Source organism: Triturus cristatus, chromosome 1_2 (assembly GCF_964204655.1).
Source record: "Triturus cristatus chromosome 1_2, aTriCri1.1, whole genome shotgun sequence".
Taxonomy (NCBI): Eukaryota; Metazoa; Chordata; class Amphibia; order Caudata; family Salamandridae; genus Triturus; species Triturus cristatus.
Window position 1 is genome coordinate 769,423,497 of NC_140580.1, and position 14,724 is coordinate 769,438,220.

The following is a 14,724-nucleotide window of genomic DNA, read 5'->3' on the forward strand; positions in this document are numbered from 1 at the left end:
TGACCTGATAATGAATAAATCTTACATTCATTTTTCACTATTGCAGGGCCTACCTCTCCCGTAGGATAACATTGGGGTTACCTTGCTACATTTAATATGGATAACTTCTAAATGGCAACACATAAAAAGTTCATATTTGGTGTCTTTGGACTTGTAACGAGAAATCCCCTTTTATGGTGCAGTCAGATTTTAAATCACAATTTTGAAAATGTCGCTTTTGGATAGTCGACATTTGTGAGCGTTATCTATTTAGTGCTTAACACCTGGCCTTGGGTTACATGACTGGGTGTAGTTGGTCTTTGTGTATTCTCCTAGACAGCCACACATAATACAGAGCTTAGGTGTGCTTGGATGGGCCATTACTTGCATGATGGGAGGGCGGAGTTAGACACAGCCCCACTTATACCTGAATGGGCCGTGTCCTACCTTCCCACAAAGTACTGCATACCCCTGTAGTTAGGATCCAGCCCGGACAGGAGAGGCAGGAAACCTGAGCACTTGAAAGGGAACCCTCTAGACGTTTCTCCCACTTAAATATTGGACCTCAGACACCAACTCTTCAGTATACTTTTTTTACCTGTGTAAGACTCAGCAGGTAAGAAGGATTGCTATGCTGCTGTAAGGACTACCACTTTTCTGGACTGCTGACTTGAAGGACTGCTGCTCTGCTGTGCTGACCTGCTGTCCTCTTGCCTGTGTGAGAAGAACTGGACCTCCAAGGACAACTCTTTTGTAAATAGCACCTGGACTCTGCAACTGTGAGTCCTACCATGCCAAGTGGTGCCACCCCAGTCATGGACCCTTAGAGGTGCTCTGCCAGCCCATCTGTGGATCCAGCAGAACCGGTGCATCAACTCTGCTGCGCCATGCAACCCCAAGCAGAACCGAAGTATCGCCCTGATGCATGGATATTCCAGTCGCAAGGACTTCGCATCGCCACCGTACCCCGCAGCCTCATTGGAAACGCCACTGCATGACCCATTCTCAACACAGGCTCACACATTGCCAGCCGGTGCCTGGCGCATCCTGGACGCAGTTCTTCTCATTGCAAGTCCCTTGTCGTCGGCCTCCTTGACAATGACACAGGACCGCACATCACAGCCTTGCAGCTCCCCAAACGGTACTGCGTGATGCAACTTCAGCCAGGGCTTTGCATCGCTGCACCTGCACGACACATTCTTGACTTGGCACCTTGCAACACTCCACAACCAGGATTTAAGGTACTTTTGTTCGGCAACCCTAACCTGGTCCCTGTAACCGGGCAGTGCTCCATTGCAGTCAGCCTGAACTGCTCGGTTTGTCCCAGTCCGGCATGACCAGATAGCTACAGTGGAAGCTTTGTACTTTTAGGCGCTTTGTGCTTTTTGGCGCTATTTTCATTGAAATCTTTACCCTTGCATAGCTCCAGTTCTACTCAGTGGATTTTTGTCATTTTAGTCTTGTTTTACTTACTAAAAATTGCTCTATCTTCCTAAATTGTTGTGGTATTCGTCTTGTGTTGCATTTTTCACGTTATTATTGTTTGAGGTGTTGCACAAATAATTACACTTTTCCTCTGAGGTTAGCCTGACTGCTCTGTGCTAATCTACCCGAAGGTTGAGCACAGATTAATTTAGGGTAGCTTGTGACCTCACCCTGCCAAGGATTGTGGTTGCTGCTTGAGTAGCGCTTTACCGTGTTTCTTACACAATGGATGAGCCAAAGGCATATGGGTTAAATGAGTGAACTGTATACCCAACACTATCAGTCATTCTGTACTCCAGTGTCTGCTTACCACTTACTCTTGTCTGCTTTACCAGAGAACCATCTCGTCCCTTTCAGACATCTGAGTGGGGTAGCAAGGATCTATGGGCTAAAATAAAACCCCTGCCTCTAAACCATGAACAGAGAGAAATATAAGAAGAATTCAACAAACAAAGCTGGAAACTATGTACCGACACAAAAGCTCGTGGGTGAAAAATTAGAACTCGCATAGTGAAAAAACAACTCACCTAGTATACCAACAGCCTTATGGAATGAAACGCAATTTAATGGACTGAAGAAATAACTTATGTGTGAAAAAATAACTCCTAGACTCAATCAAAAGCCTAATAATTTCATAAAAGAATACAAGTGATGTCATGTGACCTCAGTCAACATTCTGCAAGGATGCAATAGTCTGTTACGAGAAGCCCTTAGGTAGGAAACAGTACTTCTTGGCCTGGAACAAGAGCCAAGGCCAAGAACTGAGAGTGTAATCACATCCCTTGAATGGAAACAACCCATGGATAGATGAAACTATACGGTGCAACAAGAATCCTTAGACTGAAATACGAAGCCAAGGACTGTAGCAATAACCCATGAAATGCAATAAGAGTGAAGGACTGAAACAAGACAAAATTGAGTTTGGTAGAAGAACCCAACCATTTTCACAATATTCTAATGGACTTCAAATAGAGGCCAACAAACTGCAGCGAGAAGCCATGGCATATGAAAGGATCATGAACTAAAAAAACACAATAACTGAAAAAGGATTGAGTGAATAAATACCTTAAAACCACCGGTTAGTTGTTTTACAATATAAGTCTAACCTTACAGCACACAACCAGATGTGATGTGATGCTTGAGTGCAATGTCTCCTTTGGTACATACCCATATGGCTCATCCCTGCAGCACCGATGGTACGAGCCGGGCCAGAAAGGTGTGCTGCCACATTCCTCGCCAGCAGCACCGGTGTCAAATTGTCCCGGGAGTCAATGCCCATCTGCAGAGCATAAAGAAAGCATCAATGAGTCGTCTGTGAATGGCCTGTCAGTTCTTATGTGGAACACATAGCACCAGCATATGACTGGTTCTTCTCAGCAGAACTGGCGCACCAACAGGCCAAGTCCGCCCTGCAGATATATCTCACCTCAGATAATGCGCCTGGAGGTACCTCAATGAAGTACACATTCCTATAAAAAGCAACAAAGCACAGCACCCTCCTGCAGGTATTTATTAACGCGGTGAAGACTCCTGCAGCAGATATCCCTCAGAATGAGCTACAGTCTTGCACATACCTACAACATGATGTGTACTCCTGAAGGTACACCTACCCAAGATTGCTCCACATTTATCATACTCTTGCGGTTAAAACTGACTGCATAGCTGTAAATGCATCGCTCAACAAAACACAGCTACAAAATTATATTACACAGCAAAGCACACTTCTTCAGGCAGATCTCACACTCAAGCGCACTGCAGGAGCATTTATCAGACCAGAGTAAACTTCTGCCCTTACATATCACAGTATAGAATGAGCTCATAGTCATCTGTTAGTGCTTGAACCACTTACTTCCAGGTGAGTCCTAGGAGGCAACAGATCATGCAATAGTTTGGCAACAATCGTGCCCTCTGCCTGGGGACACTATTTGGGGCATAGAATCATGCTTCATATGCTCTCTTTCTATCGTGCACTGTCGGGGGAATTGTAGTCATGTATGTTTTACCCACTTTCTTGTCATATAGACATGGTCACATTTGCTTGCTTTCGCTTGCTGTCCCAGGGTCGCCAAGTCAGGGCTGCATCTTCTCGCATGCCCTCTTGGTCAACAGGATATGCCTTGATTTCTCGCTTGCTGGTGCAAATATCACCAGTTCATGGCTAACATACATTGGAGATCATTGGTTCCATGTTTCTACTGCTGACATGATTCTGAGACTACCGGACATGTTTGCATCACTTGCCTTGCCATCATGCTCTCATTGACATCCGTTACATCTTGTCTTAGAATTAACCAAGGATTACCCGTTCAGGCTTGCAAAACCTCTCATGCTATCATGCTTCTGTGAAAACTAAGTCATGTTTTGTCACGCTTACTCCAATCTCTCATGCCCATGTGTTTATTCTCCTTACTTAACACGCTTTCACACCATGACTGAGTTACCCTTTTTGCTCAGATATGGGGACTAGTTTTCATGATGTCCTCTTTCTACAGGCCACTGTTTTTCAATTATGCATAAGTCTGCTGTTACTATGCTTCTAATGGAGACAGAGATACAACACCAAGTACGTTGCTCATGAAAATGTAGGTACTACGCAGAACAAAGCGGAAAACATGTTAGCAGGCCTACAACTACATCCGCAATGTTCACTGGGTCATGCCTGAGTGTCTCATCCTCATGTAATGCTATCCCGGTTGCAAGCATGGTCTCAGGGTTGATCCATCAACGTGGACATCAACTCTTCTTAGCGTGCTCTTTGAGTATCAAGACCTTGTATGAGTCACCACACTAGCTAACATGCTTTTGTAATAACCAGATCATGGTTACATGCCAATTCGTGCCGTTGTGCTCTCTGTGTCACAATGTCAATGACCGACTCACCGACCTTGTTATCAGTATTAGTGACCAAAGCCACGGTTGCGTTACCTCTCTTGCATTCATAATTCTGTTGTCAAGTCTCACTATCATTCTCTTGCAATCATCAGGTCATGCTTCCATTACCCCACTGTTTATCATAATGCCAGCGTCACCAGGTCACGTGTTCATTACCACTGTCAGTATCATGCTGTTGTCAGAACCAGACCGTGTTTGCATTACTCCTCTTACTAATATTGTTTTGGGTTTCCCAAGCCACCCTTACCTCTTTTGCTATCATGCGCCCATCCACATCATTGTATTGCTCTTTGATTTCACCAATGTTTGTCCAGGAAGTGCTCCGAACACTAACGCCCCATGAGATCTTCTCCTCGGCAATAAGTGATGTCGGTGCTACTGATGTCACACAATCTCCACCTGGAAGACAATTTTATTCTTTAGTTGATGAATAAACACCATGTTCAGAACCAGTATAGTGCTTTCTGAGACTGAAGAGGAGTCTGACCCTGAACAGAGACTATTGCAGTCAACACAAATCCCGTTCACATATTTAATTGGACAAGCTTATTTTTTTATCACATTCTAAACATGTTTTAGTACTGCAAGCATTGAGAACCAATCTCTGCATGTATGGGTAAAAGAAAATGCACTCGCTTTTTTTAACCTCTACATTTGGCCCTTCCTGTTAAGAACTTCCATGCTTGATTACATTTCTCAGTTCTCCCGGGTGCGGGGTCAGACATGATGGTGCCCAAGCTGGAAGAGGCTATGGGTTACTCACCAGGAGGAGAGCTCTATTGTGCTCGGTTGCTGATGTCAAGCAGCCAGATCCTTTTTTAGATTTAAACTTGTAGGTTAAAAAATAAGGCAGCATTTAGCTGATGGTACAAAGTCTTCTACAGGTTGGGCAAAAGTGTGCTGCAATAAGTATGAACAGAAGGCTGATGGAGCTAGTGTGCATGAGCAGTATACTCAAGGAAATGTGTTCTGTGCTGAGACAATTTCTGGATGGGTGGCACGCCCATTAGTGTAGAGAACCTACAAAGTTGTGATTTTGTAAGGGGAGATGCTGTACAACCCTGAAAAACATGAGGGCCTTATAAACTAACACTGGAGTCACAAATTCGGCATCTATTTTCTGCAAAACAGCCTATATACTACTAGATCATTTATCAAAATAAGGGATTGCAAGAGTCCCAGAACAACCTTGATTGGCAGGTTTCAATTTGCAACCCCGTACGATTGGCTACAATCACAGTGATGGTGGCTTTTAAGGGACTGCGGACCACCACTCATGAGATTAAATATCAAAATAACAACTTTTCAAAGAAATTTGGTTTCCTTAAAGGAAACAGGGCCGCTATAAAACACATTGCCATTTAGAAACACTTCCTAGAGAGTTGGACTCTCCCCACAGCCATGAATTTGCCACCATATTTCCAAAGTGATACTAGTGCAAAGGAGACCCCTTTCACTTTGCAAATCAGTTACCACACCAACTGGATAGTCGGTAACTGAACAATGGTTTACAACTGGAATTTTGATCACAAACCATTGATACATACCTTACAGATTCACAACTTGGAAGAGAGACACCCAAAAAGTACCCCTTCCATTTTGCGATTCACGATTATTTTCTAAACCATAATGTTTCTGAATCACAAAATAGGTTTGAAAAATAAGAAAACCTCATACGGTGGTTGCAAAACCTGTAATTTAGTGATTTACATGGTTTGCAACAACGAAATAACTTAGTATGTAGGTAAAACGTGTTTTGCGATTCTCTAATTGCAATTTTTAGGGAATCGCAATTAGAGAATTGCAAAATGCAATGTAGGTAGGATTAGCAAAATATTTTGCGATTCCCACCTATTCCTTATTTGCGAATCCCAAATTGAGATTCGCAAATAAGGAATACCTTGCCATTCATTCCTATGGGCTAGAAGGCCCATAGGAATGAATAGGAAGACATTCTCAATTTGCGATTCTCAACTAGAGAATCGCAAATTGAGAATGCAATTTCAAGGTTGCAAGGGTGTCAATAGGACACCCTTTTGCACCCCTGAAATAAACATGTGTGCACATGTGGCGCACAGACATGCGCTAAGGGCATGTATGTGCGCCACATGGCACTTTGAAAAATGCAAAAAAGTGCATTTTTCAAAGAAATCGCAAATTACCACCAACCTGAAGTTGGTGGTAATATGCGATTCCTTAAGCCAAAATCGCACAACTTGGGTGCTTCCTACATTGCATTTAAGGAATCGCAATTTGGGATTCCTTAAATGCATTAGCAAAATAAGGAATCCCAAATTTTGCGATTCCTTATTTTGCGTGTGGGTTTTTGTGTGCTACATAGCACACTGCTCAAATTGCGATCGCAAACGCTGAAATTCGGCGAATTTCAGCATATGCGATCGCAATTTGGCTTCCTACATATGGCCCAAAGTGCATTTGGTCCAATAGTTCATGATCTCTTAGACTGTGCATTTTCCCAACATGGATCCTGGTGACCACCTTTGGGAATTTCTGATGGCACTTAGCAACTGAGATTCTTGGTTGACGATTGTTATAGGGTGCCACCGTACAGAAATTAGGGGCAGCTTCTGTGTGGGGGAGAAGGTCTTGTCTCTGTGATGAGGCCTTTGAGCCATATCAAACCTGTGGAAAAGTAAGGACCCAGTCATAGATACTTGTTATGCCTTCTATCCACCTTCATCGCCCTATTCCATTGGAGGAGAGCTGGGGCTAGGTGCCTGCTGTATTGCTGTGAATCCAGTTGGAGGGCTGCATGTGGTATTCACCATTCCTTCAAACTGTGCTCCCTCCTGATGGAGACTGGGGGTGGAAAATGCCCCAAAAGACTCATAATACTCCTTGTCTGCAAACATCCCCTCATCAGTAATCCCCCGTAACTCCACTTTTGTACAGTGCTCCATTGCTTTAAACCTAGGTTTGTGCAATATTATCCCCCAAACATATCTGCGGAAATGCATTGCCTAAATGCAGTCGAAGACCACATGTCTCTTTTTAGGTCTTGGCTCGAAGGCTGCGCTTGCGCAGTCTCGAACCGAGATTTAATGACTTGGAGAAGAGGGGCTTGAACCCGCCCCTCTTCTCCCCTGTTCTCCATTGGCTGGCCTCTTGAATGCTGGCCAGCCATTGGAGTAGAGGTCCGTCATTCCGATTAGGCCCCGTCCTTTTCGGATCGGGGGGCGTGTTTTTTTCAGAAAGTCTAATTATCTCCTCCAGCCAATGGCAAGAGGAGATAAAAGCAAAACACGCCCCGAATCCGAAAACGCCATTGCGTTTCTCCGAGGCATTTTTGCTCTGCCTCGGAGAAAGGCAGTGGTGTGCTTGCCTTTTGCTCTGCCTTGTTAGTAATGTTCTTTACTCTATGACGTGTGTTTTAGATATTATCTTCTTTCTCACAGTGTTACATGTTCGGCTCGTAGCAGTGTCTCTAGGTGTGATGGTCAGGCTCACTGCTTGCTCCAACTAAACTACGTTCTTGAAACTTTACATTCATCTTATGTCGGCGAGAGAAGTCCGCGGGCACGTTGGCAGCAGCCAGTCGGACGGACTCCCACGCCTGCTTCTGTTTCATGCTTTAACGTTGTTCCTTAATGAGATTAATATCTGTAGACGGTTAGTTAATGAATACTTTGAAGCCTCTAGAAGAGGGTAACGATAGTAAATTGATAATGCAGAGGTAAAGTCGTTTTAAATCCATTAACATGAAAACGGAGGAACACATTTTAAAGAGGCTGACATGTGTGTCCCAGGTGTATGCTTTATGCTTGTTTAGAATACTTAGATGGTGCTAGACTGCAAATACGCTTATGCCCTTTTCAGAGTATACTGCATGGGCAAACGTAACATGTTTTTGAGCTCTTGTCCTAATAATTCAGGTTCTTACGTGGAAGGCGAGTTCAGGTGACCATAGAGGTAGATGACGAGAGAACTTGTTGTTATACACATCGTTTCAGAGAGAGGAAGGACAGAAACTTTATGTCAACGGAAGACAATGGTGTTTACTTAACGAGAGCGGGGTGCATAAGGCAGGCGCAGCCCCTCCTTTCCTTCTCTAATGACGAGTGCTCTGAGGGGAACATTCTGAGAGGCAGGCGCGCAACACCCATTGGACTCACAGGGCTTCAACCCACCCCCCCCCCGTCGTGTGTGGCAGCCCGGGATGAGAAAGCCTCGCGGCGCACACACAGCCGCACCCGAGCACTTCACAGGTCTTTAAAAGACCATTTGTATGGTAATGAGGCCTCGCTGTTGTTTCACCCCTTCTAAGAGCCCCTGCAGCTCCACTCTGCCTATGGTTTAAAAGATTCAGCCCCCCCCCCGAAATCTTTTCCTAGCCCCCCCCCCAAAATTTGGCTCTAGTTGCGCCTCTGCTGAGAGGTGTTCCACATGCATGTGAGGAGGCCTCTGCTTGCCTGCACTTGTGTTCTGTTGCAGAACACCTCTGTAGACTATACTTTTACTGTTTTGGGTGGTGCTGAGCCAGACAAACGTGGTGGGGGCCTTCCTATCCTGCTGAACACACTGCCATTCTTAAATGTTCCTTCCCCCGCCACTGCCACTTAGAAACAGGCTGTATCTGGGAAGGACTGTATTGGAATATGGCTATGTTCTGCACAACTTCTATGAAACTATCCCGTCTGTTGTAGACAATGGAATTGTCTGTAATAACCCCAAACGCGGGCAAATGCCCCTCACCATTAACCCTGAAATCCCCATACTAGTGCGTTTGGGCAAAATCCAACTGTCATTAAAATGGGGGTCCAGACACACAGCAGGTCAGAACTTCACAGTCGTTAAAACTCATAGGCCCACCCCGGCAACCCACCAGGAGCCCATTGCCAGTGAAACGGATAGCCCCAAACTGACTGCACGCCCCAATCAAATTACTGTTAATATGAGGGCCCTTAGACCGAGAGGAGATCCGTAGTCCACTGTCTTTAAAAGAAGGGCCTCAGACACAAGCCGCAGGAGTGATCCCTATTAATGTTAAAACTCAGGCTTTATTGAGGGGATTGGCATGCCTGTGGTTGGACTGGAAACTCAGAGTATTTTTCAGGGGGAGTAGGGATGGGGGAGGGGAGCAAACATTATGCGTTGTACCGAAGCTGAGGGCGGGGTTAGACTGCACATTTGATGATGTCCCAGCAAGAGGTGATTTGATAAGTGTATTGCTGTACACACTTGCTCCTTACACAGCAGCCGTGTATTTCAACCAGAGGCAGCAGCAGGCTTCCTATGCTGACACGGTTCCCACTACATTTTGACAGTAAAGAAACAAATGACATAGTTGCAGGCTCTTCCCATCGTCTCAGTATCAAGGGATATGCTGTTTCTTTAAATGTTTTAAAAACAAAAACATAAACAAAAATAATGTCATGAGCAATGCCAATAGCTCTAACTTTAACAATGCCGAGACCATTGCATTGTAAATGCTTGTTGGTTTGTAGTAGTAGGCGTATCCTTCAATGTCAAGGCATCTGCTAAAAAGTGTTTGATGAATAAGACTTAAGCCAATTTAGAAGCGAGCTACAGTTTTCTGATCTCTGTGCAGAGGCCAAAATCCGAGTTGAGTGGAATTGACCACACCTGGTGATTACCAGGTGGCAAAAGGCCTGCACCTTTTGTTAAATTTCAGTGGGGTAAACCTGCCAAATATTAACAAGAAAAAATAGAAAAATTTTGATCGTCAAATACAGACTGTGATTTGTTAAACAACAAAATCCTCATTTTATTCACCAAAAACTCAGAGTAGGTGCTATTTATTGCACCAGTTAAAGTCATATTTGTTTGGCTGTGATAACCCTGAGGAGCACTCGTACTCAGGCCTATAGTTACTTGAATTTAGTGTCGAGGGCTACACAGGTTCGATTGAGTGACTGGGAATCTGTGCTGCTGCATTTTCTAGCCTCAGCTTTGAATAATCTAGGTGGTGGGAAAGACCCACATGCTTTCATGATTTTTCCTGACAACCCCAAGGCCATAAGATGTCAGCCATATATGCAGACTGCACATTCACCTCTGAGGTATCTCTTGACAGATTACAGATGCTTATATTTACTTGACAGATAATAGATATTCATTATTACCCAACTTAAGTACACTAATTTTATTGACCTCAACAGCTCGAAAGCCTGAGTGGGTATGGTGGTAATCGAGCCTGTTACTCTAAGGTAAAACACAGACCGTTACAGCTGATGCATTAAACCACTGAGTGACCAGGCCTAATATATCAGACTACACAACATGAGTGAAAGCATGGAGATATACATTTTAAGGTATTTTGGAGGCATAACCTCATTCTCATTTCCACTTTAATCTGCCTAGCCAAGGATACGTCTAAAATAAGACAAGCATTTGCAATGCAATAGGTCTCGCATTATTAAAGTTTCAGCTATTGGCATTGCTATATAATGCAACACCAATAGCTCAAACTTTAATAATGCGAGACCTATTGCATTGCAAATGCTTGTTTTACCTTGTAACCGCCTTCATTTATTTTACCTTGTAACGAAGTAAATATTTGCCGCGCATTTTCATTTAGCCTTGCAACCGCTATTTTACCTCATAACCGCATAAAGATTAGCCACGCATTCCTCCCAATTAAGCAACAAACTGTATTGCAACCGCAAAGCCACAAGTAAAATGATCGCAAAACTGAAAGCAAAGCCACAAGATGTATTTGTTTTACTGTCTGTTTCTTCTCTCATAGTGTTTTCATCTTTCTCTTAGTTTGTGCGTTTCTATCTCTCTCTCAGTCTATCTGTGTGTCTCTGTCTTTGTTTATGCCCCTCTGTGCCCGTCATGCTCCGCTATATGTGTCTACCTATGTGTACACTGTATTTGCGTGTATGTATCAAACTCTATATGTGCCTTTTAGTGTTTATAAGTTTCTGTCTTTATCTCTGCCTCTGTTTCTCTTTGTCTATCTGTCTCAGTTTCTAGCTTTGTGTATGTGCCTCTGTTTCTGTATATCTCTTTGCTTGTTAATCTCCTTTTCTATATGTGTGTACGTCTGTTTTCCTGTACCTAGGTCTAGCTCTGTGTATTTCTGTCTATATGTCTATAACTCTATTTGTAAGCAAGCGCCATTTTAGATTAAGGAAATCGGGTAACGGAAAGAGAAAGAACTCGATCCAAAATCACATGTTTTCAGTCCAGTCAGAAAGTATGACTTAGCCCCAACGAGTCCTTGTTTTGTAGCTAAGCAGATACAGTCAATTATTTCAGTAAGCCTGACGCGACATTAGAAAAAGAGAAGTATAGTGCAATTATTAGGCATGCATTGATTACCTTGTAACCGCGTAAATATTTGCCGCACATTTTTCTTTTTTTTACCTTGTAACCGCCTTCATTTATTTTACCTTGTAACGAAGTAAATATTTGCCGCGCATTTTCATTTACTTTGCCTTATAACCGCGTAAAGATTAGCCACGTATTCCTCCCAATTAAGCAACAAACTGTATTGCAGCCGCAAAGCCACAAATAAAGCGATTGCAAAACTGAATGCAAAGCCACAAGTAAAGCGATCGTGAAACCGAAAGTAATCGCTTTTGGAAGCAGAGACAGCCGCCAATGGTGCGCGCGTGCGCGCGCCACAGGCAGCCATATGCTTTCAATTATGCATGAAAATTGAAACCAGATAGGCTTTGGTGCGCGTAACAGACACCAATAGACCGTGGGTGGAGCGATGCGCCCGCCTTTGGTCGATTGCATGCTCTGTCTAAAAAATACAGCCACTAAAAGCCCAATAATAGAAGACAAAACAAAAAACACACGCACAAGCGTGTACGATTCCAGGGTCCATTTCTGAACCCCGGACAAAAGGACTCTCGCCGCGAGAGCACTGCTATGCAGTGCAACGCTAGGCGCGAGACCTAAAAAACGATAATTTTTTTTTAATTTACAGCAAGAGAGCTGGACAAGTCCCCAGGGTTGTTGCATGGATATCGCTGTTTCATAATTCACAATGGGCTTGTCATCCATCTTCAGACTTCTTGCAAATCGATCAAGAGTGGACCAAAATGTCAACTTTCTTGTATTGTTCACGTTTACACAGTTTCAATTCTGTTTACTATTTTCATGTTCAATATGGCATTAACCTTGCATAATATATGTTCAATTTGCACGCTCTTTTGTTTATAGTATGAATTTTCTACTGTGATTTGTGTCCTGATAGGTTTAGTGACTGCATCTTCATTACCAATGAATTAGCTATACAGATAAATATTGGACTACGTAGTAATAAATATTGTTCTTTTGCACACTGATTACCACTGATTTGATTAATTATTTCCATGATGTATGCAACAATCAAGTAATTGTCAGAAATTGCTCTCATTGACATTGTAATGTTCTGTACCTACTATTAGTGATGCGGGCACAGAGACAAAGATGCAGGATATGCACTGATTGGGTACCTGAAAGAGTTGGTGTGCCCCACAAGAGCCCTTGGAACGAGATATCTAGTCCCAGGGACCACCCAGGCATCACTCTGCACATGGGTTATTCACTGCACCCACCGGTAGGGTGGTTTCTGATTTCCCTTTGAAATGCAGTCCAAGATGGTTGTTGTCGACAGTGAAAGATGGTCTGGTGGCTTGAAATAGATGAACAACCAATCACTAAGGTGCCGTTAACAGTGGCGAGAGCTCACGCCTGCACTGTGGACAGTGCATTCACAGTAATACGGTGCAGTGAATGTTTCACAGAATGTGCTGGTAAATAGACAAACTCTGTCTCCTCGACACCTAGGGGCAGATTTACAAGCCCCTTGCGGCTCATTTACACCGCCGTTGCGTCACTTTTGTGATGCAGCGGCGGCGCAAATCCTGCGCCAGGGTGAGGGGTACTTACAATGTGACGCATCTGGGAGAAGCGTCACGTTGTAAAGCCCTGCGCCACATGTAGGCGTACCTGTGCGGGGGGGGGGGGGTGTTCCAGCGCAGGAACGCCTCCTAAAAGTGGCTGAGTGAAATCTACAAGATTTCACTCAGTCACTTTTAGACACATGCTGCGTCAAAACCCTGCGCCTGCCTGAAGCAGGCGTAAGGATTGACGCAGCATTAGCAAGATTGGGCCCCCCAGAGCATTGCTGGAGCTGCGTCGCGCTTGCAACGCAACTCCAGCAATGCGCCACTTTTACGGCACAGATGCGTCACGCATCTGTGCCGTTTTTGCCCCATGGTGCGCCGCATTGTAAATGCGGCGCATCCATGGTGGCGGAGCTGTGACGCACAATAACTGGCGCATCCATGCTGATATGCAGGGATGCGCCAGTTATTGTAAATATGCCCCCTAGTTTTAAGTCCTGTTCTATAGTGGCAGCTGCTGAGGAAGAGAAGTGGTGGGACAGTGCAGGGGACAAAAAAGGAAAAGATTACTTACCTGCTGGCCGCCGCCTCCATCCTCTTCTGTTCCTGTCAATATCCGGCAGTGCACAGGCTCACAGACTCCCCTAAGCCAATAATGGCGAAGCGGTCTTGCTGTAAAACTATTACCTGGATTAACCACCAAACTGCCAATACTGATATTGATTTCTCTGTGTAACTTTATTACGGCACATATAATAATTTAATGCTACCAGGGGATGTTTATCCCCACTCCTACTTGTTTATTTTTTCAGTAGACTTTTTTCGTCTTTTTAACTCATACTTTTCAAACGTAATACAAAATTACAATGTAAATTACTGTGAAACACCACAACAAATATTCTGTACAAATGTATAAAAAATAGATTTCTTCAAAATCTGACAAACATGTGAACATTCAATGACAACATTCAAAGACGTAGACAAAAAGAAAACGTTTATAAGACAACACCCATTTTGCCCTGTACGGTTTTATAACCTTGCTTTAATTCTCTATAACCTCATATTTAGGGCAGTTTTCCAAATAGTGCTTTAGATGTTATACTTATAGCTCCCTGTTGCGAACATCAATGGAATTCTTATAATTTATATTTTTTTTATGTTTTAGTCAAGACGCAACCTTGGGTGTTTTTAATTTATGCCTATGCACTTGTTTGGATTGACAAAGGTCGACGAGTTTCGAACCCTCCTTTCCTTCAAGGGAACCGTCGTTCGCAGGCAGGACGCCGTCATGTCGGAGCAAACAACCGAAAGAAAGAGCCAATTGGAGCATATATTACGAACAAAACAACTCGCAAAGACACAAAAAATAAGAAACAGAAATAAGAACTGTGAAAGGCGGTGTCCCAATAAAAAGAAGAATCAAGATCCAGGAAGACACTGCCGTGATCCTCTACAGAAAACTGTGTGGCAAAAGAAATAAAACACCACGTCTTTGAGAAGAAAATGTCTGGGACTATGTCAGATTTGATTGCTTAATGAA

General features: G+C 43.7%; 1 protein-coding gene across 2 annotated transcripts in view; it reads right to left on the minus strand.

Annotated features, from left to right (window-relative positions):
• The window catches only part of WDFY4 (WDFY family member 4), an 821,140-nt gene that overhangs the window by 431,920 nt on the left and 374,496 nt on the right, over positions 1-14,724 (minus strand). For both annotated transcript variants that reach the window (XM_085608765.1, XM_085608766.1), the window contains 2 exons: positions 4,604-4,755; positions 2,632-2,743 (listed from right to left, as the gene is read on the minus strand). In XM_085608765.1, the coding sequence (XP_085464891.1) occupies positions 2,632-2,743; positions 4,604-4,755 (264 nt within the window). The remainder of the gene's footprint in view (positions 1-2,631; positions 2,744-4,603; positions 4,756-14,724) is intronic.